General features: G+C 33.0%; 1 protein-coding gene across 1 annotated transcript; it reads right to left on the minus strand.

The window, feature by feature from the left end:
* Positions 1-562: 562 nt before the first annotated feature.
* LOC126735414 (5-methylcytosine rRNA methyltransferase NSUN4) lies at positions 563-20,157 on the minus strand. Its single transcript, XM_050439390.1, has 7 exons — positions 19,832-20,157; positions 16,191-16,302; positions 15,566-15,795; positions 15,092-15,409; positions 11,851-12,156; positions 11,518-11,774; positions 563-918 (listed from the first exon to the last, which is right to left on the minus strand). The coding sequence occupies exons 1-7, from the start codon at positions 19,910-19,912 to the stop codon at positions 774-776; spliced, it is 1,449 nt and encodes a 482-aa protein (XP_050295347.1). The 5' UTR covers positions 19,913-20,157; the 3' UTR covers positions 563-773.
* Positions 20,158-26,634: the final 6,477 nt, after the last annotated feature.

The raw sequence follows: 26,634 nt of genomic DNA on the forward strand, positions 1-26,634 counted from the left end.
CTAAACAGTATCTGGTCTGCGTACCACAATACTGACGTATTGTGGTACGCAGTACGTGTATTTCTTAATTTTTATATTGTGTTTTGTACTTGTTTATGAAAAGTAATAAATTTTGTTTATTTATTATCAAAGGTTCAATTGACGCAAGAACTCAAACCATCGATGCGTTGAATGGGCACTGGAGTGATATACAATGATTTTCTCTTTTGTCTTTATTTTCCATTGCGACTTGTGATCCTTCATTGCGACTATACCACCAGGACAGCGACGAACAGTGGTTTTCTAATTGAGCAACGTGAATTTTTTGTCTGAAATGTTTTAATTAAACGCCAAACTATTGATTCAATGGGCGCATTATTGGAGTCAAACATTTCACACAATTTGGAACTTTTCCCATTCAGTTTTCCCTATTTTCATGAGGTCTAATCGCGTGGTCTATACATGACAGCTGTTTAATTAAGCAAAATTAACACAGAATCTAACTTTCACAAACAAAATGGTGGCAAATTCAAATCCGGCGTTCTTGTTGAGATGTTTTTAGATAATAAAGAATAAAACCTAATGAAAACTTAACACCTTATATTTTTATATTACTTAAAGAATCAATCATTTTTTACTATAAGCCTATTTAAAATATGTGACAATTTGTAAGCCGAAAACATCAAAATTTAAAAATTAAAAAAAAAACTATTCTCTTTTGTAGCCTTTTCTTGTAAAGAATTTTTTAAATTAAATAACTGAATAATTAAAAAAAAAGTTATGTTATCATGTTGCTACGTAACTCGTTCTAGTTTACAAAAATAAGTGGGTCCGTAGTTCTGTGCCTTTTTGGGTAAAACCAGGTGCCCGTATCTTAACAGCCTTGGGGAAGCTAATTCAAACACTCTCCGTACTTGAAGTAACGCTGGAGTTAAATCCCTGTAAAAAATAAAATTTTATTACAATACAACAGAATATTCGTATACCAATAAGTAGCTGTTAGATCTCAAGCAGAAGAAAGTTTATTTCAAAATGGATATTTATTCATTTATTTAAAAAAACTTTACAAACACTATATATCGGGTAATAGTAATTACATGTAAAGCCTATAACAAGAGAAAAAACAAACAAACAAAAAACATATTAAAATAATTTCACAACAATAACACTAAACCTAAGAGAAAAAAAAAGATAAGAAGAAAAAAGTAAAACATGAGTCCTAAACTATGTCCCGATGCTCAAGCAACCTCCTAATTTCCTTAACCCTGATATTAAATATATCTACATCTTCAAAACCATTTAAGACATTGTTACAAATCCTTAACATATTATTGAAAGAAGAAAGAAAGAAAGAAAATGTGCTATATTACGTAAGAATAATCTTGTGTACAAGCATCCTACAAGCTAAAAAAACAAAACACAAATACAATTTCAAAAATTGACAAAACAATGAACAAAATTAAACACAAAAAGACAAAACTTTTTGAACATACTTAAATTAAAGTTAACTAAATAAAACAATCAATTACTAAATAAATGTAAACTTGTTGACAAAACTAGAGAAGAAAAAAGGAAAAAAAGAAAACTTTCCAACATGTCCAAGGTTAAAAACTATCATTAAAAAAGTCATCCAGGTTATAATATGCCTTAGACAATAAAAGCGACTTTAATTCTCTTTTAAATTTCTTAATATCCGATATATGTCTAACACACAGAGGAACATGATTGTAAATTTTTTTACTTATGTAAATTAATGAGTTTTGGTAAGGGAAGACGTAGGAATAGGTAGGGGAACATCATTTACACGACGAGTCAAATGGCCAGTGTCAGAGGGTAGTTTGGGAATTTTGTGAATAAGAGCAGCTGTTTCTAAGATAAAGAGTTAAAAAAGAGTTAGGATTTTTTCAGAAATGAAGAGGGGTTTGCAAGAATCTCTTAACTTAGCAGAACACAGGTATCTAACTGCTTTTTTTTTGAATAACAAAGATAATGTTAAGTAGCCCCTTATTGGTTAAACCCCAAAAAGGCAAGCCATACCGAATATGAGATTCAATAAGTGAAAAGTATACTGAACGTGCAACCACCCCTCCCAGCTCTTGTTTTGCCATTCTTACTGCGAAACATCCAGAAGATAATTTCCCAGCTAAATGTAAAATATGATCTTCAAACCGAAGGCGACCATCAATGGTAATTCTTAGGAACTTGCAGCACTCTTTATTCTGCAAGAGGGAATTTTCGTCAAACATCAGACCCTGAACATTGCACTTAAACCCCATAATAGACGTCTTTCTTACATTAAACACGAGCCTGTTGGAAGCACACCACCCTGATAAAATCTGAAGGTCTTCAAGGATACAAGTCTTAATATAGTCAGAATTTTTATGGCTCCATAGTATGGTGGTATCATCAGCAAACTGAACCACCTTGCCCTGCAGTTTCAATGAACTCAAGTCATCCACATACAGTAAAAATAACAGTGGTCCCAACACTGAACCCTGGGGAACGCCGCATTTTAGGGATCTAGAAGCAGACAAACGCCCAGACACTGAAACCTTCTGAGTACGATTTGATAGATAGGACTCAAGCCATCGCAATGCTACGCCTCTAAAACCATATTTATCGAGTTTAGATAACAGTATTCCATGATCCACACAGTCAAATGCTTTGGATAAATCACAAAACACTGCCGCCGATGACTCTCCAGAATTCAAGAACACATAGACGCTCTCCAAAAAGCTAAAAACAGCATCATGAGTCCCTTTACCGGCTTGAAATCCAAACTGATTTGCAGACAAAATGCCATTATGATGTAAAAAGGACAAAATTCTGCTTTTTGCAAGTTTTTTAACTATCTTAGAGAGGGTAGACAAAATAGAAATGGGACGGAAATTACAAGGCTGATCCAACTCTCCACCCTTATGAAGAGGGATAACCACTGCCTCTTTTAAACATGAAGGAAAAATGCCATTATGTAAAGAATTGTTTATGGCAGAAACTAAAGCATTGATTGGAGATGTAGTATTAAAATTATTTAGATAGAAAAGCTCTTTATTAATTATTCTTAATCTAGTCTTGGATATCTTAAAAGAAATGTATTCAATTAGATCACAGCTCAAGTATTTAACATTATTTACAATGAAATATATAAAAATGACTGCCCGATTCTGCCTTCTGGTACAAAGGATCTGGAAGTCAAACGTTTTTAACATTGCCCTGTATGACACCATATATGGGTATTCTTTGTTCTTTCTGACATACAGAAATCTTAAAAATCTTTTCTGTACCTTCTCAATCATGTCAATCATCAAAAATGGATTGACGTCGTTGACATATTGTACGCGACATGTCAATGACATTTTTAGTCTCTAGAGTTTTTTAATAATTTCGCAAGTATTAAATTTTGAGTTTGGTGAATGTAGAAGGCATATTCTATTTAAATTGATGTTTATCGAGATGCCTAAATAAACTGTCGAATTTATGAAGCTGTAAAAATAGTATGTATTTTTACTTAAAACATTAAATTCGCTATAATCCTACTGTTATTTTTGGCTCACTGATCAACAAATAAAACAAGTTAACTGGTTGTTAAAACACAATAAATTTACACTTTTAATTTTGAACCTGATCTTGTACGATGCTATTCAACGAAATATCAGCTTACTTATTAAAAAAAAATTATTATCTAAAGATTATCTGGGAATTATTATTCGTGAAAAGTTGTATGGGAATTTTAAATTTATCACTTTAATAAACAATAAATTTAGAAGATGAAATCATTAAGATTATAAATTATCTTGCATATATATCTACAGGTAGTTTTAATATTGTTTGGCTTTTAATGACATAAAATAAAACATAAAATGGCATCATGCGGTCTATTATAGTTAATTCTATATTTCATATGAATAAAAAAATAGACAAAATAGTTGCGTAGCTTATTAAAAATAAAATATATTATTGTAGAAAAAATATTGAATGTGATGATGCTTCAGGTGACCAGATAGTAGAGGCATACTCCATATGTGGCCTAACAAGGGCATTATAAAGTCTAATGATAGTGCTGACTTTAAAATTTCTACTGTTTCTTGTTACAAAACCCAAAGAACGGTAAGCCTTATTAACTATTTCACTATATTGACAATTAAATTTCATATTGGTCTGAATAGTTACTCCCAAATCTCTAATAAAGTTTTTTCTAAGAATTTTGGTGCTACTAATATGGTAGTCTTCAAGATAATAGTTAACTTTACGAGTGAAAGTGACCACAGCACATTTTTGAACATTAAGGGACATCTTATTAATCTTGAACCAATCAACCACAGAACATAGGTCATTTTTTAATTTTACGGCATCTTCCTTGACAGCAATAGTTTTAAATAGTTTAAAATCATCAGCATACATCAGACTTACAGATGAGGAGACACAATCAGGCAGGTCATTAATAAAAAGAACAAAAAGCAAGGGACTAAGCTTGCTACCCTGGGGAACACCTGAGGTTGACATATATTGATCTGATAGACGATTACCAATCTTAACCACGTTATTTCTCCCAGATAAATAAGATTTCATGAAATTACAAGCTTTTTTAGAAAGACCAAAGCCAACCAATTTATTTAAAAGCACACAGTGATCTACCTTATCAAATGCCTTCTCACAATCGGTGTATAGCACATCTAACTGCTCCTTAGACTCAATTGCCTTAGAGATTTGTTCTGAGAGGACACACAGATTTGTCACTGTGGATTTATCATTAACAAAACCATGCTGACACTTGTTAATTTTATGTTTAACATGTTCATATAAATTATCATAGAGAATATTTTCAAAAATTTTAGATTTTCAATTTAAGAGATGAATAGGCCTATAATTTGATACATCATTTTTCTTGTCTTTTTTATGAATTGGTGAGACCATTGATATCTTTAAAATATCTGGAAAGGATTCCTGTGCAATTGACATGTTGAAAAGATACACTAGGGGTTTTGTTAAAAGCTTAGCACAACCTTTATCGATATAAGAAGGAATTTCATCTGGGCCGGTAAATTTTTTAGGTTTAAGTTTCTTAATAGCATTTATTACAAGTGCCCCATTCTTTATTATTTATATGATAATCGGAACAGCCAGCTGTGATATAAACAGACAAATTACAAAACAGCTAAAAATTTAATTAGAGATACACTATTAAATTGTAAGTGTGTATGTACTTCCATTCAAAGTACATACAGGGTGTCAATTTGAAAAGGTACCACTTTCTATATGTCTGCGCCTGTATAAAATTTAAAAATTTCGAAAAATATGTCAAATTTATTTTTGAGGGGGAAATTTTTTGGGTTAGTTTACAATCAAATTGTAGCAGCCCTCTGGCGGGAGCGAACATATGCCTTCTTTTTTAGTTAATACTTTATAAGAAACCAATTAAAACCGTAAAGATATTTTTTTAAGTAATAACTATTGTAATGAAATAGAAGATAAAAAAAGTAATAAAAAGTAACTTATGAGTTAATTTATGAAATATTCAAAATGTTGTCCATTTTTTTCCAAACAGTAATAAAGTCTGCTCTCAAACTCCTTTCTAACATTTTGAAAAACTTGCCTGGATTTCTCTACACGCAGCTCTGATTCTTCTTTTTGAATCTTCCAAATTACTACTTGATTTTAAAGGGCCCCATAAAAAAATCTAAAGGTGATAAATCGGGTGATCGGATATTACTCGCTGCATCTGTTTGATTTTCTAAGCTAGATGTTATTAAAGTGTCAGCAGATTAAGGTAGAGTTCACCGGTTAGATTTTCCTTAATAAATAATAGCCCTATAATAGAATTACCAAGAATACCAGCCCAAACATTTATCTTCTCTGAATACTGCGTGTGACCTTCTCTAAAAATTCGCAGATTTTCATTACTCCAATAGCGACAATTTTGTTTATTAACATTTCCATGTAAAAAAAATGAACACTTATTAGTACAGCAAATATTCTGTACAATATTTTGGTTTTTGTTTATAAAATTAATCATTATTTCACAAAACTCAATTCTTTTCTCAAAATCGTCATCAAAAAGCAATTGAAGAATTTGTATTGTATAGTTTTTGCCATATCTGCCCGAAGTTTATTGTTTCTTATTTGTATTTTTCGTTTTGCTTTTCTCTTCTTTTCGATTTTAGCAGTAAGTTTTGAATTTAATAGATATGTAACTCTTACATGTATACAAAACGCTGTCTATTTGCTTATTTTTTTATATATTTAGTTTCTTAAGAAAATTCTGTTAACGAGGTTAAGTTTTGAGTAGTTTTAGGTTAGACTTCGCCAGTCAATAAGAATTAAATTTATTTATGTAAATTATTGTAATCATATTTTACGATAAATAAAGACGTTTATTATTATTATAAGAAAACTGCTAGTTTAGTTGTATACCGGGTGGTGCGTCGCCGAGCGGAACATAGGAAAACCCATCTAAATTTTAGGAGGTCAAATATTGGCTTCCCTGTACATCTTATAGAAAAAATGTAAGATAACTTTTTGAAGAGAACAATCTGGCAAACCCTCGTGCAAAGTTTCAAAAAATTTTAATAAGCGAATCTTGGATTATTCAATTAAATGTAGTTGCAAAATTAGCGAATTTTCGGTTCAGGTAAAACCAAACGGGCACCAGTAAAATGAATATTGTCACTGAGGTGAGGAAAAATGTCAATAAATAAGTGACAGTCGATATTTGAAAACAAGTATGAATTATTCAATGGACAAAAAAATAGGCATAATTAAGTGGCATTATGTGGGAAACAGTTTTAGAGCAGTATCTAAAATGTTTTCAGTTTATTTTCCCACCCCAACCATCCAAGCCCATTCCGTCCATTTCAACTATTAAACGTATTGTCAATAAGTTCAAGTCCAAAGTTACCGTAATAAATAATTGTAAATGTTCAATTCAGGATATCGAAAATAGAGCCGAAGAAAGAGAGAACAGAGATCTTAATATTCTACTGAGGGTGGAGGAAAACAAGATGGTTAGTATGAGGGTTCTTGGGCAAGACGTAAATAAACATCATACAACGGTATTTGCGCAAAAAAACACATCAAGAGCTGCAGAAAGGAGATGAAGAGCGAAGAATGGCATTTTGTTTTGAAATAATGGAAAGAGCAAATAATGATAGGATTTTTTCAAGAAATATTTGTTTTACCGATGAATGTATATTTACCCTCAACAATGAACCAAATGTTCAGAATTGCCGGTATTGGAGCCAAGAAAATGAACATCGCTTTGTTCATACTCGGACGCAATATCCCCAAAAAACAAATGTATTCGTGGGAATTATCGGACACCATATCATTGGACCCTTTTTAAAGGACTATAACCTAACAGCTGAAACCTATTTGGACTTATTTCAAAATCAAATTGGACCCGCCTTGGAAGAAGTTGTTCAGGAAGATCAAATGATCTGGTACTAAATGAATGGTTAGAAAGTGCTTGGAAAATGCTTTTAACGGCAATATTATTGGTTCACGGTACCGGATACTTTGGCCAGCTAGGTCACCTGATCTTTCACCGGATGACTTCTTTTTGTGGCCTCATTTATAAAAGTGTAAAATGTGATAATCTAAACCAGTTACAAAACGCTATTTCGTTAAAATGTAATAAAATTTCCCAATATCAATTTAGTAACGTTAGAAATGAATTTTATGATCAGTTAGGATATTGTTTAGCTGTTAATGGGGGGTTGTTTAAATATTTGATTAATGGATGTTTTTATGTAATTCTAATAGACGAAATAAATATATTAAAAATAATCCCGGCAGAACAGTGTGGTTTTGTGAAGGGCCTATCAACAGAAATACAGCTTGCAAGGATCCAGCAAAGTCTAGTTGATTCGTTCAATTCCAAGTATTCAACTGCCATGATCACGCTCGATATCGAGAAAGCCTTCCATAGAGTATGGCATGGCGGGTTGATTTACAAAATGGCGACATTTGGGGTGTCTCCGGGTATAACCAAATTTATCCAAAGCTTTTTAAAAAACAGGGAGTTCACTGCACAAATAAATAACATCACCCAAGATTACAAAAAAATCAGAGCTGGAGTCCCACAGGGTTCCCCCTTGGCACCCACCCTGTACAATATATACCAGGCAGACATCCCAAAGAACGATCACTATTCTAAGCTGGCATTATTTGCGGACGATACTTGTGTCCTTGCGAGCTGCAAGTACCTGGACCAAATAACAGCGTATATTCAGAGCCACATTGATAAAATAGCGGTATGGGCCGAAAAGTCGAAAATTAAAATAAATGAGGATAAAACTGAGGCAATCCTTATCACCAAAAAATGGGACCGTGATATTCCAAACTTAACGGTGCTGGGCAGGATGGTCCCCTGGAAGAGTGAGGTGAAGTACCTGGGAGTACACTTTGATAATAAAAATACCTTTGTCCATCACATAAAAAACCAAATAAATCAGTGCAATGGATTAGTCCAAAGCCTCTACCCCTTCTTGGGCAGGAAAAGTAAGATGTCTCTCGACAATAAGCTCCTCTTGTATAAGCAGGTGATCAGACCTAAGCTCTTATATGGGTCTTGTGTCCTCTCAAAGATTCCAAAATCAACAATGGCTTACCTGGAAATATTTCAAAATAAGACGCTTAGGCTGATCGCAAATGCTCCGCAGTATATAAGAACAGACCTTAAAATGAGTACCATAGAGGAGTTTATTGTCGCCAGACACACAAAATTCAAGGAACGTGTTAAAGCTCTCGACCATCCCGAGATCCGGAAATTTTTATTAAAATGGCGCGAAAACAAGCCCTGGAAGGGAGTTTTCTAGCCATAATACCGCGATTGAGTGAACGCTCGGTGGCATAAAGACTAACCGGGCGCATACACACGCATCATTAAAATAAAACACGCTCCGTTTGAAACCAAACGCGTTCTCAAGGGCATCCCAATCCGACCGCTTCTAGACGGCCGCATCAAAATCGTTCTGGGTGGGCGAAGACTGCTGCTGGACTCGTGACCAATAGCAGCCCACCTCCTACCTTATAAATACAAGCACACCTAAATCCCGTGTAGTCAATCCTCTCGACCCGGGCCGTCAACAACTCTGATGCACCTTGATGCGACCCGGAACAAAAAGATAGGCGCCTAAATTAGCGAGTAAGGAACAAACCTTAGACCGGCAAGAGCCCCGAAGCTAGTCCGGATAAAAGTCAGTGCAGTGCAAGTGGGGGTTGTTTGAATATTTGATTAATGGATGTTTTTATGTAATTCTCTATTATTAAAAAAAAAATTATTGTATTTTATTTTATTTTATTTTTCCACACTTAGTAAAATATTAAGAGTTCTGTTCTCTCTTTGTTCGATCTTCTGAGTTAAACATTTACAATAATTGTAATATTATTTATTTATTGCAATGTCTTTGGACTCGAATTTACTAACAATAGGTTTAATGGTGTTTGTTTAATTTTTTGGTAGTAGATGTTGTCCACTTGCATCGCCCGGTTCAATACCACCACATAGGACTTAGGCGGCGTGAAGTGGTTCCATGGAACTCACGTTTCGCCGCCATGTCGATGTGTCCGCTTTCCAAAGGGGAAATGGAGAAGAAAAGTAAATGCATGATGGCGCCCTCACGACTAAAACTTTCCGGAGGTAGCAAACTCGCCTCCCATTCGGATCTCCGGGCGTAGGCTGGTCGGGGGGTCCATCAGGCGGATCAAAAAGCCTAAAAATCAATTTCTGCAACATCAGAGGCCTAAACACCAATAAATAAGCCTCACATTCTGGCATTAACAGAAACAAAGGTGAAACCTTCAACAACAAACGTTCACCTCATTTATCCTGGATACGATCTACACACCCGATTTCGACTAAACTTTGGATTGGCAGTATTTGTCAAGAACGATTTGAGTTGCCAGCGAGAGGAAACGCTTGAACCTGCGGACTTCGACGTCATGTGGTTCAAAATAATAGCCAGTGGTGCCACGAAATTTATCTGCTGTATCTACAGACCACCAAGCGACACCCAATATAGACGGCTCTTTTTGAACCTGGTTGATTGCATTAACCATCTGCAAATTGACTACCCAAGCGCAGAAATCATCGTCATGGGTGATTTTAACGTTCACAATATCAACTGGCTGCGCTTCTGCAACAAGAACGACGATGAAGGACGAGAAGCTGAGCTATTTGCCACCATATGCGGGCTTACGCAGCTTGTGGAGGAACCTACCAGAATCCCCGATCGAGACGGCGAGTTCGCGAGTTCGATCTGGTCTTGGCTTCAGACCCTGACTCGTACACTGTATCAGTACATGCCCCCCTAGGAACATCGGACCACAAATTGATAACAGTCTCTTGCCAGTTAAAGGTTAAAACGCAGGATCCTCCGATGCCGCGGAAGGTATGGCACTATAAATCAGCAGAGTGGAACCATCTTCGGGAATTTTATCGCTCATTCCCTTTGAAAGAAGTCTGCTTCAGAACCAATAACATCTCAGAATGTGCAAACCAAATTACAGAGACGATCTTGGCAGGAATGGAAGCCTATATCCCTTTTTCTACTAAATGCGGATCAAACAACAAGCAATGGTTCAACGTGAATTGCAAAAAGGCAGTAAACACTAAAAACGCAGCATATTGCAAATGGCGTCAACATCCTTCCATCGAAAATCGGAGGAACTTTTTAGCTTCCAGAAATAGCTGCGAGCGAATTATTGAATGCAAAGAGAGTCACAACAACAGGATCAAAAACAAACTGCTAAACTGCCCAAATGGAACAAGATCTTTCTGGTCGGTATCGAAAGCCGTTAGTCAAGGATTTGCTAAGTCGGCCTTGCCACCCCTAACAGCAGATGATGGTTCTATCGCGGTAACAGCAAGGGAAAAAGCCAACTTACTGGGTAAACTCTTCGCGTCCAATTCTACTCTGCACCCGCAAGGCAAAACACCACCATATTTGCCAAGGGTGAATTCATCGATGGGAGAAATTTCGTTTCCCCAACGAATTATAAATAAAATTTTTAAAAGCGTAGACACCAACAAAGCTTCTGGACCCGATGGAATTCCAGCCCTAATACTAAAACGTTGTGCAGACGAATTGACTCCTCCCTTATGTAGACTGTTCACGGCATCGTATAAGCGTATATATATATTATATTTTTTGCTTTCGTATTATTTTATTTTAATCGTGAAGATATAGTCCATACTTGCAGTGGAGTCGTAGGTTAAGGTAAAATGAAAATCCTGTAGTCTACCTCCATTTATTTATTACAATTATCCATTGCTATTATTGTTTTTTTCTTTTTAACAGAATGTAAATAAATAAAATAAAAAATAAAAAAAAAATAATAGGCTGGTGACGTGGAATCAAACCCTGGGGCGTAAATCCAATACCAATTTTAAAGATTTTTTCCCCTGATGATGGACACCACTGTGCCCAAAATAAGTAGGGAATTTTAAATAACTAAATGCTTAATAAATAAGTGGCAGGATTTTCATTTTACCTTTATTTTAATCGTTTATTTATTTACTATACTTTTCTAATTACTTACTTAACAACGAATTCAAGTTTAGTCTCCTCCCAAATTTTTTTTAATGCCATATTGACCACTCCATCATTTTGTATCGGACTTAAAGAACATGTAGAGTAAACTACGATCCCTCCTTTTTTCACCAATTTTAAAGCATTAAATAACAGCTCTGATTGTAGCTCAGGCAACTTTAGTCTTTCTTTTACCCTTGAAGGTTTAAATATATTATTATCATTTTCTTTGAGAGAGTGACGATCTGTGGTACAGGGCACATCCACCTAAAACATTCACAAATTTATAATTATTCCAAATAACTTTCAACAGTTTTTAAGAAAATTTGTTAAAAAAACGTACCAAAACTCTGTCAAAACCATTGGTAAACAGATTCCTTCCATCTGCATGACTCAATTTTACTCTCTCGGTCTTGAACCATCTTTCATTCAAGTCATACAAGAACTGCTCATATACGTGTTTAATTCTATTTACTCTGGAATATGATATATCATTCGATAACACACGGTCTGGATACAATGTTTGAATGGCCAGAAGGCTTTTGCCTCCTGGAGCGGCGCATAAGTCAAGAACAGTACACCCAGGAGTTAGGTCTAAAGCGAGAATTGGTAAAATAGACCCGCCGTCCATTATATAGTAATTTAACACCTAAAAAAAGTTTAATTTACACAAAAGTAGAAAAAACTGGGGACTGAGTCTTCTAGCTTTATTTCTTATTCAGAAGTATGCCATCAGGATCATTGGTAATATTAAATTTAGAGACTCATTCAGGGCGCATTTTAAAAAGAATAAAATCCTTACCTTGATCGGAATTTACATTCTTGAAATAAGTACTTATGTATATAGAAATAAACCAAATTTCCAAGCAAATAGATTTGTCCAGGTATATAATACTCGTAGGCGGGACCTTTTATTGCCGGATACTCACCAAATAGCATTTTATCGGGAAAATATTATTTACAATGAATGTAAGATTTATAATGTAAGATTTATGTATGTATACAAGGTGGCCATTTGAAAACGAAACAGAGCCTATTTTGGGTCCCTCAGAACATTTGCGAAAAAATCCTCGGACCCGTCAATTTTTGATTCAAGGGGAAAACATTTTTTTTGCTAATTTCGCCCCTCTGAGGGCAAAGCCCTAGCGGGGGAGACAAGGGCCCTCAAAATTTTAAATGGAACGGGGGGTCGAGTGATACCTTATTTTGAAGGTATTTTTATGTGGATTATAACCCTAAAGTTTTAAATCGTTACCTTTTGCCTAGTCGATACAGAGGCTAATAAAAGTTACAAAAAAAATTTAAAAAGTATAATTTTAAATAAAGGGCTTAAAGATAAAATCAATCAAGTAAATGTTCAAAATGTTGGCCTTCGACTTCCATACAATAATACAGGTTTTGTTCAAACCTTTCCCGTACATTTTGCAAAATTTCTCGGGTGATTTGACGACATTCATCAATTATTCTTTGTCGCAAATGGTCTAGCGATGTTGGCTGACTAGCATAAATTTTAGTTTTTAAATAACCCCATAAAAAAAATCTAACGGGCTTAAGTCCGGGGAACGAGGAGGCCATTTAATAGCTCCTCTTCTTCCAATCCATTGTCCTGGAAACGTTTGGTCCAAATATTGACGAATCCTTGCAGCATAGTGGGGTGGCACCCCATCTAGCTGAAATACTAGACGATTTTCCAAGTACTCGTTGCTATTTTCTAGTATCTCCACTAATGCTGGATGAATTGTATTTTTTAATAACTCCAGGTACATCTCTCCCGTTAAATTGCCAAAAAATATATTAATTAAATTAATATAATTATATATAATTAAAATGCCAGCCCAAACATTTAATTTTTCAGGATGTTGTGTATGCACCTCACGAAATATTCTAGGATTTGAATCAGCCCAATAGCGACAGTTGTGACGAATCACAGTACCGTTTAGGAAAAAGAAGCATTCGTCAAAAAAACATACATAAAATAGAAAGTGTGGATCATTGGCGGCTTGTTCAGATATAGTTTCACAAAATTGTACTCGCCTATCAAAATCATTTTCGTTTAGTTCTTGTACGAGATGTATTTTGTACGGATGAAACTTTTTTTTTTAATATCTTCTGAATGCTGCTTCTCTTAATACCAGACACGGTTGATAACTGCCTTGTGCTCAGTATAATAGGACTTGCACAATATGGCCTAAAATAGCTTCTTCTGAAGCTTCATTCACCACTGGATTATCCATTTCGCGCTTTTTATTAGCCACAGACCCAGTTTCCCTAAATTTTTGGACCAATTCCGAAATGTACTTGCGATGGACCTGTCGATTAGGGTGTTGTAGTGTGTTAAAGAGCTGGGCAGTTCTATTAGCATTTTAATTGTTCGCAAAGAAAAGAGAAATTATTTTAAGTCTTTCAGCAAGTGAATAAACCAATATCACACTCAATGTTGTAACTAACTAACTTTAAAAAGCTATTTGTTTGACAAACTATGATCTGACAGCAGTAATTGACAACCACTATTAAACTTCAAAATGTTGCTATAATAACAGTCTCAACAATAACCAAGAGTTCCCTTGCAGAATTGGCATAGATACCTACGAGTATTAAAAAAAAACAACAGAAAGTACGGTTCACAGTGTAGGAGAACAAAATTTTTTGTATTTATTTAACTGCTAAATTTACAAGTATTTTTTTTCATAAAAAGTGTTGATATGTTTTTGTAACTTTTATTAGCCCCTGTATCGACTAGGCAAATAGTAACGATTTAAAACTTTAGGGTTATAATCCACATAAAAATACCTTCAAAATAAGGTATCACTCGACCCCCCGTTCCATTTAAAATTTTGAGGGCCCTTGTCACCCCCGCTAGGGCTTTGCCCTCAGGGGGGCGAAACTAGCAAAAAAATGGTTTCCCCCCTTGAATCAAGAATTGACGGGTCCGAGGATTTTTTCGCAAATGTTCTGAGGGACCCAAAATAGGCTCTGTTTCGTTTTCAAATGGCCACCCTGTATGTATTTTTTACTGAGAAAATAAACGATATTACATTACTGTTATTATTTCATTGAACCCGATTAGCCGAGTGGTAATGACGCTTTATTTGAGAGCGTGGTCTTTGGTAGAACAAAAATTTTATATTTAATTTTTTTATTTGATGTTGCATCTATACGTTTTATTTGCATTTTTTCCGAACGAACTCTTAAAACTTAACCATAGTTTATTATTTGTTGTGGCGTGTAATAAGATGCACATAATATTTAGGTTAAAATTGTATTTTTTTCACGTAATGACCCTTTTCTGTGCCCTAAAATGAGCATTGATTTATCTACATTCAGTTTTAGAAAATGTTATGCTTGACTACATTTGATGAAGACATCCGGTGAAGATGGACTATCGACGAATATTGACACACTAAACTTTTTTAAAATAAAAAGCAACGGTCCCAGAATGAAGCCCTGGGGCCTTAACATAGATACCACTTGCATTCTGTGTTCTGAGTAAAAGTGTAACAAAGATGCCCCTAAGACCATATGCATAATACTTATGCATTAAACGCTAGATCTAAGTGCTAGTTCTTAAATTCGCAGTTACTTACCCCTGTAGACGCACGTCCAGAAGGCTCAAATGAACTAAAATTATTCTCTTCATAGCAATACACGTTCAAATTTTCCGGAAAATGCATGTCATACTCTTTTTCTATCTTAAAAGTAGACGTAGCAGGATCGAACATTTTATAATGTGTTGATTCTGGTATATAATCTTCGTTGCCCTTTAACTTAGTGGCTGGTATAAATTCATTGAGTATTTCTGTCGAGAGGGCATTCTTAGAATCGACCATTCTTTTATAGTCCAATTCTGCATTTTGCATGCTCGTCTCTAGCGAGTACTTCGCTGTTGTGTCTTCATCTTGAACCTAATATGTTGAAAATTTCATTACGAAGTACAAGCAATTTTTTTAAAAATTATAGAGGGTGTTTGAAAAAAAGTGTGACTACAAAAAACATAGCAAAATGTTTAACAAAGTACAAAAAAGGAAATAATAATTTATTACAAATTCTAATTTTCCTACCTCAGTATTTGTAGAATTCGATTCTGAATGTTTCTGTTCCATTTCGCGATCCTTTCTCCAAATTTCCTCCAATGTTCGATTTCTTTTGTTTTTAGCCATTTCTTCTTTAATGTATCCTTTTTCCAAGTTAAAAAGCGACCTAACATTAATGGCTCCGTTATTCTCAAATTTGGCTATGGTTTCCTCTTTGTCTCCATAGTTGTTTATAATAGCTACATATTTTTGTTTAGCTTAAAAATGTTAAAAAAATCTCTTACTTCTCGAAGTTTATAATTGTATGTACATAGAAGAATTCTTTACACGTTCAGAATGGAACCTTTGAAAATTAGTTAAGCTAAACAAATATCACCCAATTAACAAAAAAAAACTATAACTAGCAAAAGTTAAAGATAACTCTTGTGGAGCTATAGGATTAGCTGATATATTGAAAATTGTTCTGAAAGGATCAACTTTTTTTAAACTTGTTACAACTTAACTACCCAACTTTTAAGTTTTTATTTAGTGCCTATTCGTTGAATATTCATGCAAACAAAAGACTTTGTTTTTTATAGATTTTACGTTAAATGTAAATTTGAATTTTCTGTTATTAGGATTCCATTTTTAACTTATTAAAAACCAAACTTACCTAATAGTCCTTCTCTGATAGACGGCCACTTTTTCTTAAAAACTTGCTTATAAAAGTCATCGAAATGATCCAAAGCCTTATCTTTGGGATGAACTTTCTTCCGAAGTACAGACTAAAAAAAATATTTTAAAAACACCTAAATATGTTATTGAATAGGTACATAAAATATCAACAATTACTGCTGTTGGTATATATACCCTTAAAGTATATTTTTCAGAATCAATTTCGCTTTTGTACTGAAAAGTCTTAAAATGTCAAAGTTTAATTCTATATTGTGTAAAGCTCTTTTAGATCGGAAAGCAAGGCATGTTTATTTATTTAATACAACAAATACTCTACAGGCTAACGCCCAATTACAACAATAACGCTTCTTAATTGTAGAAAAAAAACATTTAGAATGTCACTTTTAAATTATAAATACACCTTAGCCTTCCAATGTTCTAAAAAATACACTTAACTAACAATCTAATTTAATTGAAACTACAGCAAAAAAATACAGCAGTTTTACCCATACAACTTGAGGTTAGTTGAGGAGTAAATTTTGTATCTCCTTAATCGTACATGTAAAGAAATCTAATTACAAAAAGTTTCAATTGTTGATTCTTTCTCTTACACATTTTATATATTGGAGAGGTTCTGAATAGGGAATGTTGAGTAAAAACGAAGAGTCGCTTGTGGAATATTAAATTTCAATTTTTTAAGCAATGGTGGACAATCAACTTCATTCTTATGGTTTTCCTTACAAATATTTGTACCTGATAGTCTCTTCATGCTCGCAATGAATTTATGTTATTTTTTTTTAAGTTCCTAATGTGGAATACCTTGTGGGAGATGTCTAATTTTTAGGCATTTTGAAAATGCTCGTCAAACATTTTTAAGACTTTCTGTATAATAATATACTTAAGAATATATAATATAATCGACACGTTAGTAAAGTCCAGTGCAACGATATATTAGAATGGTCACCCGTTAAAACACCAGCATTTTACTTCTCAAAAAATGTAAATAGAAGGCGGATGACATTGATTGGCAGGTGGAATGCTGGTGTTTTGACGAGTGACCATTCTAATATATCGTTGCACTCGACTTTAATACACATTACCCTATGCCTTAAAATAAGTTAATTTCCTTTATTTAAAGATCTCAAGTTAAAGACAAAGACTTAATTTAGATAAATGAAATAAATTAACTTATAGCTAATGAAAGTTGTATTTATTTCTGCTGAAAAAGTTACTGTCTAATCCTACTATTAAAAGTTGGCAAAGAGATTGAAAATTTTCAAACTTATGTAGTTGCGATATTGTAAGAAAATCCCCTTTTAAAAAATCCCTACAGTGCTTGAGGATTTTCAAAACATGCTTTCTCTGAACACTCATATTATGCACCTTACTGTGGTAAACTACTTTCCTAGTGAGATACAATACCAAACCAGTTAAAAGATACCAGTTAAGCATTTATCTAAAACAATACCTGATAAAATCATACATAGGCTTAAGCTAATACAATTTTAACTATTACAATAGCAACATTTTTCAGTCTTATGCTTGAAATATGAAAGAGTAGAAAGGAAGTTTCAATAGGAATTCTTAATTTTTTGTATAAATGATATTTAAACCCATGAAATGTGGACCTTTTCAATAAAGAGTTGTACTGTGCCTTGGTACAGCTAACTAATGTTGATTTCTTGTGTTTACTGACTGATATTTGTATTGTATATTGTTACATTATCTTTGATAAACATAAGTATATTAAAAATGTATAGAGAATAAACTGTCATCATTTTTAATTTAACAAAAATTGGTGCATAATTTTCTAAATATGATGCTTTTGCTAGTGTACATTTTCCCCAGAAAATAAGCAAAATAGAAGATTAATTGGGAGTGCATTGCCACTATTTCTCCAAGATTCATTAGGGCAAAATTAGCAAATGCAATTTTTTTACAAATGCATACTAATATACAGTATTGGCCATAAAAGTTGGAACTTTTAAAAATTTAAAATTTTTCCAATGTTTTATTAAATTTATGTTTTATTTTTGTACATCCAATCAATAAACATATTTATAAGTAAACAAAATAGCATACCAGAATTTCAACCTTATCTTGTTTCAGACAATAAGAAAGACTTTAAATTTTTGTGTTTTGCCAAAATGCTTGGAACTTTTTATAAAAGTTGTATTTTACAGGCAGTCTTTGACACACCAGTGTGCAAGTGGGTTATTTTTATTTTGTGTTACCATGGGAAAAGGCAAGGCCTATTCCAGCGACATTCGCCAAAGAATTTTAGGTTTTTACAATCAGGGTGTTAGGCAGCGTAATATTGCTCAAAAACTAAACGTTCCTAAGAACACCGTGTCACGGATAATTAAGAAATATCGTATATTTGGAAATGTGGTACTAGGTAAAAGCACTGGAAGACCTAAAGCCACGACTGCCCGTGTAGATAGGCGAATTTTAAATATTTCCCAGAATGACCCATTTTTGTCATCCTCCAAAATTTTACAATAATTAAATGAAGGTGAGCCTTCCAATATCTCTGCAAGAAGGCGATTGTGTTCTGGTGGACTTAACAGCTACAGACCTGCTAAAAAACCTTTGCTGTGGAAGAAAAATGTCAAGTTACGCCTACAATTTGCAATGGATCATCTTAACTGGACTGTACAAGATTGGAAAAAAGTGCTATTCAGTGACGAATCTAAGTTCAATCTGTTTTTCAGTGATGCAATACTTCATGTAAGATGACCGAAAGGTGAAAGACTCAAGAAAAAGTTTATCCGACCTACGGTTAAACATGGAGGTGGTAATGTGATAGTATGGGGATGCTTTTCTTCGTATGGTACTGGGCCATAAAATTGTGGGGAAAATGGATCGATTTATGTATCGGGATATTTTGCGAAATATAACGGAGCCTTACACATTTGAGTCTATGCCAGTAAATTTTGTATTCCAGCATGATAACTGTGAAAACAAATGACATATATTAAGAATAGTAAGGGGGCTAAGATTGACCAGATTGAGCTACTTTATTATCTTCATATGTAATTTGTAGCCTTTAAGAACAACTAGCCTTAGATGACAGATCATCTAAAAACTAGAACTGAAAGGCATGGAAAGATCCAGACATACCACTTAAGTATGTCTTTCATAAGTAAGGAAAATATATTATTTATTTTTATTTTTCAGTTGTCATTGCAAAGTTGATAGCAAATTTACAAATAAGTAACGACGGTAAGAACTTATACCTAACTGTGCAAATTTTCAGCAATTCTGTATTGTGGTTCTTAAGTTATAAGCACAGCAATTGTAAACACAGACATTCACATTTATATATTTTAAATTTAAAGATTTTAAGATTTTACAACAATCAGAATTTATAATTTTTAACTGAATGTACTTAGTGTACTAAACTCGTACATTCTTAATGCACATGTGACTTGCCTACTAGACTAAGTTTATGACATTAATAAATAAATAAATAAGGGCAATATAATTACGTATATAAAAACATTAAAGCATTGTGCATTGACAACAAACGATGATTTGTTATTGTTGTTACTAAACAAATATTAAATTTCTAACATATTTTCTTGAAACTTTACAAGCCCTTGGAGATAATATAACTTATTTTTCCTAAAAACTTACCCAGTGGTGTGGTGGATTCTTATACCTTACACAGGTTTTAGTAACTTGATTAACCCTCTTCAATATACTATAAGAAATCATAGTGTAATTACAAAACAACCAAGCTTACAAAACAAAACAGGCCAGTGTAGGATGAAATGCTTAAAATGTACCCCATGTACGGTTTGTTATATTTTAAAGATTGTTAAGCCTAAGGCCCACAAATAATTGAACACTTATTAGGGAATAATTCGTTTATTAAACGTTATTTTATAAAAAGTAATGTAAATAAAAAAATAAAATTTTAAATTTTAATCTGAAGTACCATAACCTAAACCTATGTTATGATTTTGAGGTTATGTTTTCTTAGAACTTTATATAGGGGAGTGTCAATGCACGTATGAAGCTTGTATGGTGAAAATCGGAAACATATGTCGTCCATTTTCCTTCGCAAATTGACAGGGAGCTGACAGAAATGATGTTGTTGACATTGACTGATTAGAACATCACTTGTCATATCATTGGAGTTTGTTTTTCATTTCATTTTAATATTTTTACTGGATTGTTCTTTTAAATTTATAACTTTTTTTTCCTAAAAAGTTCTCTTCCCATATCAAGAGTAATGTTTTAATTGATTTGTAACAATTCCAGGTTTCTGGTAAGAAAATGTGATTTTATTTATTACTTTTATGTTTTTGTATTGTCAACTTTTGGTCTTTCAATTGGTCTTTCAGCTGGTATAAATGAAGAAGTATCACCTTTCAAAATTTAACTTGATTATTATAAATACATATTACAAATTGTCTGACCTCTCATTTTCTTTTACACAATTAAAAAATTGATTAAAATTTTCCAGTAATTAGCCTTCATGTAAGAATATGTATATTTTAATTGGTTCTGATAAACATAGTAATAAAAGATTTTTTTAATTTCCTTCAGTCCCCATTACAAGAAAAACATGGAGAGAGATATGTAATATCAATTTTATTAAGACTTTGAGCTATTGAATTGGTTTTGTTTAGTTCTATCTAACAAATTTGTTCAATTGTTTTTTTCTTCACATGAATCATTTAGTGAATTTATTTATAAGGTTTGCAGTGCCTATTTTTTATTTTATTTTATGCTAATTTTTCTTTCAGGAAAAATAAATACTAAATGTATTAAAGATAAACAGTGTTTTATTTTCAGTTTGCAATTGGTGATATGTGGTGCACTATTGTTAATTGATTATTGCAGTAAATTTACTCATTTAGATATGTAAAATAAAGCTGAAGAGTTTTATTTTTATTCTGATCAATATCTGATGCTAACACCTAATCAAAAAGGCCCTTTTCTCGTAAGTAACCTTGTTGATTAGGCGTTTGTTTTAGATATTAAATAATAAGATTATCAAATTAAATGAAATTTGATTTCCCGCCTTAATTTAGCCACACCGTTCTACCATTTTGATTGGTCCAATTAGGCATGTCAACTGTCAAATTAGTTACAACAGCTTCCATTGCCAAGCGAGAGGACGCTGGCTGATTTGTCAGAGGAATTTCTATCAGTTTGTATGCAACCAGCACTTCTCTAAATTTTTATGAGTGTCAAACAATCACTTATTTTCAAGATGGTCTACCATTTTCAAATTCCATTTTAATTTTTTTTTTAATTTATTTATCTGAAATTATTGAAAAGTATTCTTAAAAGCCAGTAATTAATTTAGTTTGCAGTCTGGTTGGATTTCAAATTAAATAAAACTTAAAACCTTAAGCCTTGTTACCGACGTTTCGGCCTATATTATAATATCTTCAGGCCGAATAAGAAAATAACGGCTTTATCAAGAGTGGATCTATGGGGAGCAATGAGGCTGGAATTTAAAAAAAAATGATTTTAAGAAATAGGCACACAGTTCCAAAATAAAGACTTGGAGATTAAAGGTTCTGTTTCTAATAGCTCTTTTTTTTAAGACTAAAAAAATTAAAGATTTTATGTTCTGATACGTGTGTGATTCGATCAGAGGAAAAGAAATAATTTTTACAATAGTGGTACCAAGTTTTCTGGCAGTGATCGTTACACTGTAACAGCCTAAACTAGTTCCTTTTCTTAATCAAAGAATACAGATGGAAATAAAATGTTAAACATTTTTAAGTCTATATCTCTAAATTTCACGATAGAAGTTTTTAATAAGTTAAGGGTTAATAAGCATCCCACCAAATCTTGATCTTTTAAGTATTTTCATTGTACAGTATTTGCTATACTCAATTTATGTGCTAAGCCTAAGACGTGCAAACCTCAGAGTCCGTTATTAAACTTTTGCTGACGACACGGTTTTAGTGTACACTGGGGAGGAAGAGGAATCGTTGGTTAGAGAAATCAATAGAGATTTAACAACTTATTTTGACTGGCTGCTTTATAATAAATTAAAAATAAATATAGAGAAGACGAAATTTATGACATTTAAACAAAAAAATAAACACATTTTTGACCTGAATATACAAATTAATCATTTAGAAGTTGATGAAGTAAAAAGTATAAAATATTTAGGTTTAATTATTGATAATCAATTAAATTGGTCTGAACATATTACGCATATTTCCAACAAGCTCACAGCAATTATTCCTGTACTCTACAGGTGTAGAAATTACCTAAGTGCAAAAACCAAAAATAATATCTACAATGCCTTCTTTTTATCTCACCTCAGATATCTACTGCCGATATGGGGGACATGTGCAAAAACAAATTTTAATACTATCCAAATAACACAAAATAAAATTCTAAAAGTATTATATAACTATGATAGGTTTACTGATACCGAAGCTTTATATGAAGAATTGGGGATCCCAAAACTCAATACAATATTAGAACTAGAACAAATTAAACTAATTAAAAAAATTCTTACTAAACAACAAAAATCTAATGTAAATATTGTACACTCAATTCATATTCATAGTCATAATACTAGGGCTCAAGGTAATATCCATAATTTTACCGTAAGGACAAACATAGGTTTACGCAATCCAATCACACAAGCTAGTGACAAATATAATAAAGTTCCTGAAAACATTAATGAAATCCAAGTGTATACGATGTTTTTAAAAAAAATTAAAATGTATTTAGGTGTATTGTAGAAAATTTATAACAATCCAACACTGTATATTTCTTAAGTTAATATTCTCGAGGCCAGAGCTTAAAGCACTGTTTAGAGAATTAAATAAAATAGTGATGTAAATTTAAAGTTATACAAATAATGAATTTAAAAAAAAAATTTTTCGAGTGATGATATTATTCTACAAAAATTAAATTAATACAATTTTGACAGGCTTCATTTACTTTGATCCCATCTGACTGACACAACTCAGTTTGTGTTGTTTGAGGTGTGTGAGTCGTAGAGTTTAGCATTAAAACATGGATCTCCACAAGCCTTTGGTCTAAGGTCTATTTCATTTTTGGTATACGTTAATGATCTGCCTATCTGTCTCTATGTGGATATAATTTCTTAAATTGCTGATGATGGTGAAGCCAATATTTCTCACGTCTATCAGAGTGATCTGTGCTATCTTAAAAGACTGCGCTGTTTTCAAACAGATTATGTTTAAATGAAATCAAAACCCAACACGTCTTTTCTTCTCAAAATCTTAGTTTTTCCCAGTATCTCTTTAATGTTACTGCAAATTTCCTTGGTATCACTTTTGGTGGAGGTTTGACTTGTCATTATCATTCAAATTGTTATAAGATATAGATTTCTTATCCATAATTTGTCGGGCTTTGTCTCAATGGGCACAATCAGAATTGCTTTTTTCATTCTATAATTTGTTCTATAATATAATTGTCTTATCAGTTGAGAACACGATTGGGCACAACACATATTTCTGTCTTTGACCAGCTAGCCTATTAGCCTTTTAAAGACTCATTAAAAATTATCTCGAACATTTACTGAAGCAAAAATTCGCAAAACATAGTATATATTTAATGTTTTAAAAATTATTTTGTCGGGATACTCTTCTTTTCAGTCAAGAAATCTCCTGCAGTATCGATTTCATATGATTAAAAACTATCAAAACACATCTCAGGTGTAATTCTATTAAGAAAAAGTCTAATGGGATTAGATTGGGAGACATTGCTGGCCAGTTTTAAATCTCTTGCTTTGCAAACGAGAGACACCAACTTATTTTAAAATAATTGTCATACGATTGCTTAGGACGTTCAAGTTGAATGTGCGGCGCTTTCTTGCTGAAGCAATATAATTCTTACAGCTGAGAATTTCGAATCATCACGTAATAATTATCACTATTTACAGTCTGAGCAAGAACACTTAGGTTTTAAAAAAATTCCTTTGATGCACATTTCACACCACACAGCGAATTTTGGCCTAGATATTTTACATGTTTTTGCATTATGAATCTGTCATTCTCAATTACTAACAATTTTAATTGCTAGTTTATTTAGTCCGTCTAAATGGCAAAAGTTCACCTCGTTACTACACAATATCTATTAACCAATCCAATCCTATAGCTCTTCTGAGAATGACAGCTTTGATATCGCTATATTATTAAATATAAGTTTATTTGCTTATTAAAGGTCAGCAAGTTCAGTGACACTTGCTACTAAACAATGGCAAAACGAATCAGTCATATATTTGACTATATATACCTGGTATTCTTAGAACTTAGACTTAAAAATCAACCATAATATCCCGCCAAAAAACAAAAGATTTTTGAGGCCAAATATTCTAGACAGGCCAAGTTCATTTAAATATATTAAAATAACTCACAGGAAAGACGCATATGCCAAGCGAAATTAGATTAACAATATTACTAACACAAATCAACTACTGCTTAGTGGTTTCTTTGTGATGAATAACGTAGGCCCATTGGAGTCCTGCTACATCTCGCTGCCTGCGATATGGGTCAGAAAGCCCATGGCTCTTCCTACCAGGTGGTGCGAGGCACCAGGGCGCGAAACTGCTGGGGCGGGAAATTTTAAATAAAATAGATCATACTATATCAATTGAAAAAACTAAGACTTAGAGACCAATTTCAGACGAACTTTATTTTTAATTTTTTTTTATTAATTAGATAGATAACGTTACAAATTATTGAACAGCAACTAAACGCACCATCCCGTTTGTCTGAGTTCAACAATCGACCAAGAATTCTACGCCGCCGCACACTCGTGTTATCAGTTATTGGAATTGGTTGCTACTCAGGGATTCCCATGTTGTCACAGGTGAAATGTGAAATTAAGTGCGGTGCTCTCCATCGAGTTAGAATCCTATCTCGATTAGAATTAAAACTTATAAAATTAAATTTAATTAGGATTCTAACTCGATGGGTGCTCTCGGACACTCGCAATAAATTGCTTACTAAGGCCCGGTTGTACAATGGGCGTTCAACAACAGTTCATACAGATCTCCGGTTCAGCGGAATTAATCCGTTGTACAATGTTGGTTCAAACGATAACCTGCGGTTCATCTTGATCGTTCAATTTGGAGCGTTCAAAGGGAGTTCAAGCTAATTTTTTTTTAAATATCATTTTGATATTTTTTATTTATGTAAAAACAGCCGCCTTTCAAATTAAATGGTACACCCTAGATCATCACAGGTGTACAAGGATAGACCGGATCATTTGAACATTTAGGATGATAAAGAATTTAAGGCTAGATTTAAGTTGGAAAAACAAGCTGTAAGATTCATAGTAGATAGAATTTCTGAACAAATTTCATCTGTTACGGACAAGTATGATGATTTGTATTAGTTCAATTACACTATTTATAGACTTTAAAAATACTTTTAGATTTTAGATAGAATATTTATTAGATTTTAGTCAGCATTTTTGCTTTCAATCTGAATAACAATTGATTCTAAAAATTTTACAATATTTAAGATTAAAAATTATTTAAAACAAGTTAAAAAAAACCTGCAGTAGTATCAATGTCATATTTTGATATTAGCCCTGTAAGTTGGTTCCCTAATATTTTATGGTATCACTCTTGCTTGCAGTTATTGATATAAATTTTTGCTTGGCCCTTTTTATATTCTCATACTTATTTTTTAGAAATGTAACAGTTCTGAGGGGCTCTTCGAGAACACTGTTAAATTTCTGACAAATTTTCTCCAATGCCTTTACTTTAATGTCATTATTGTTGTGATCCGTTTTCTTACATTCTATGCTTTCCTTGTATTTCTTAACTAACTAAATTCTTAATTAATAAGAACATTTTCTTCTCTCACAGATAAAGTGTTTGCCGGGTTTGCCCTAATTTTTTTCATTATGTCAGATAAACAGACCAAAACGGTTTGGCAAGCAGCAAGATGGCACAAAACACTTTTAAACAAACAACACTTCGGAATTTACGGTATTTTTTGTGTTCAAAAAATACTTATAATCGGCAACAGACAAAAAACAAATAAGTAAATAAATAAATTAATATTAATGAATAGGAAACTTCTTTTTTATGTGGCCAATGCAGATTTTAAATAGAACCTAGTTTAACTAAACTTGTACTGGAACAACACACAAACCTCTGAACTACGTTCAACGAAGAACTGCAGTTTAGTAGAACTCAAGTTGAACCACTGCTTGTACAACCGGGCCTAAGGGACTTATTTCTCCTATGTTTTTGTATTCTTACTTTTAAGAGTACATGTTTGCAAGTTATCTTATCAACAGTCTTCCTCGATAAATGGAAAACTGCAATAATATCCTCGGCATTCAAAAAGGAACCGAAAAATGACATTCAAAATTACAGAGCTATATCGATCTTATGCAATTTCTCTAAACTTTTTGAAATAGTTCTTTATAATAAAATATACTCCTAAGTCCTAATCAATTTGGTTTTATTA

The sequence above is a fragment of the Anthonomus grandis genome, chromosome 4, assembly GCF_022605725.1.
Source record: "Anthonomus grandis grandis chromosome 4, icAntGran1.3, whole genome shotgun sequence".
Classification (NCBI taxonomy): Eukaryota; Metazoa; Arthropoda; class Insecta; order Coleoptera; family Curculionidae; genus Anthonomus; species Anthonomus grandis.

Bases quoted from the DNA above. Each gene is read 5' to 3' on its own strand.
- LOC126735414 (XM_050439390.1), bottom strand. From the start codon at position 19,912: ATGATTTCTTATAGTATATTGAAGAGGGTTAATCAAGTTACTAAAACC. The intron at 16,303-19,831 runs GTAAGTTTTTAG...TATTTTTTTTAG, and splicing joins AGAATCCACCACACCACTGG to TCTGTACTTCGGAAGAAAGT. The intron at 15,796-16,190 runs GTAAGTTTGGTT...AACATTTTTAAG, and splicing joins TATCAGAGAAGGACTATTAG to CTAAACAAAAATATGTAGCT.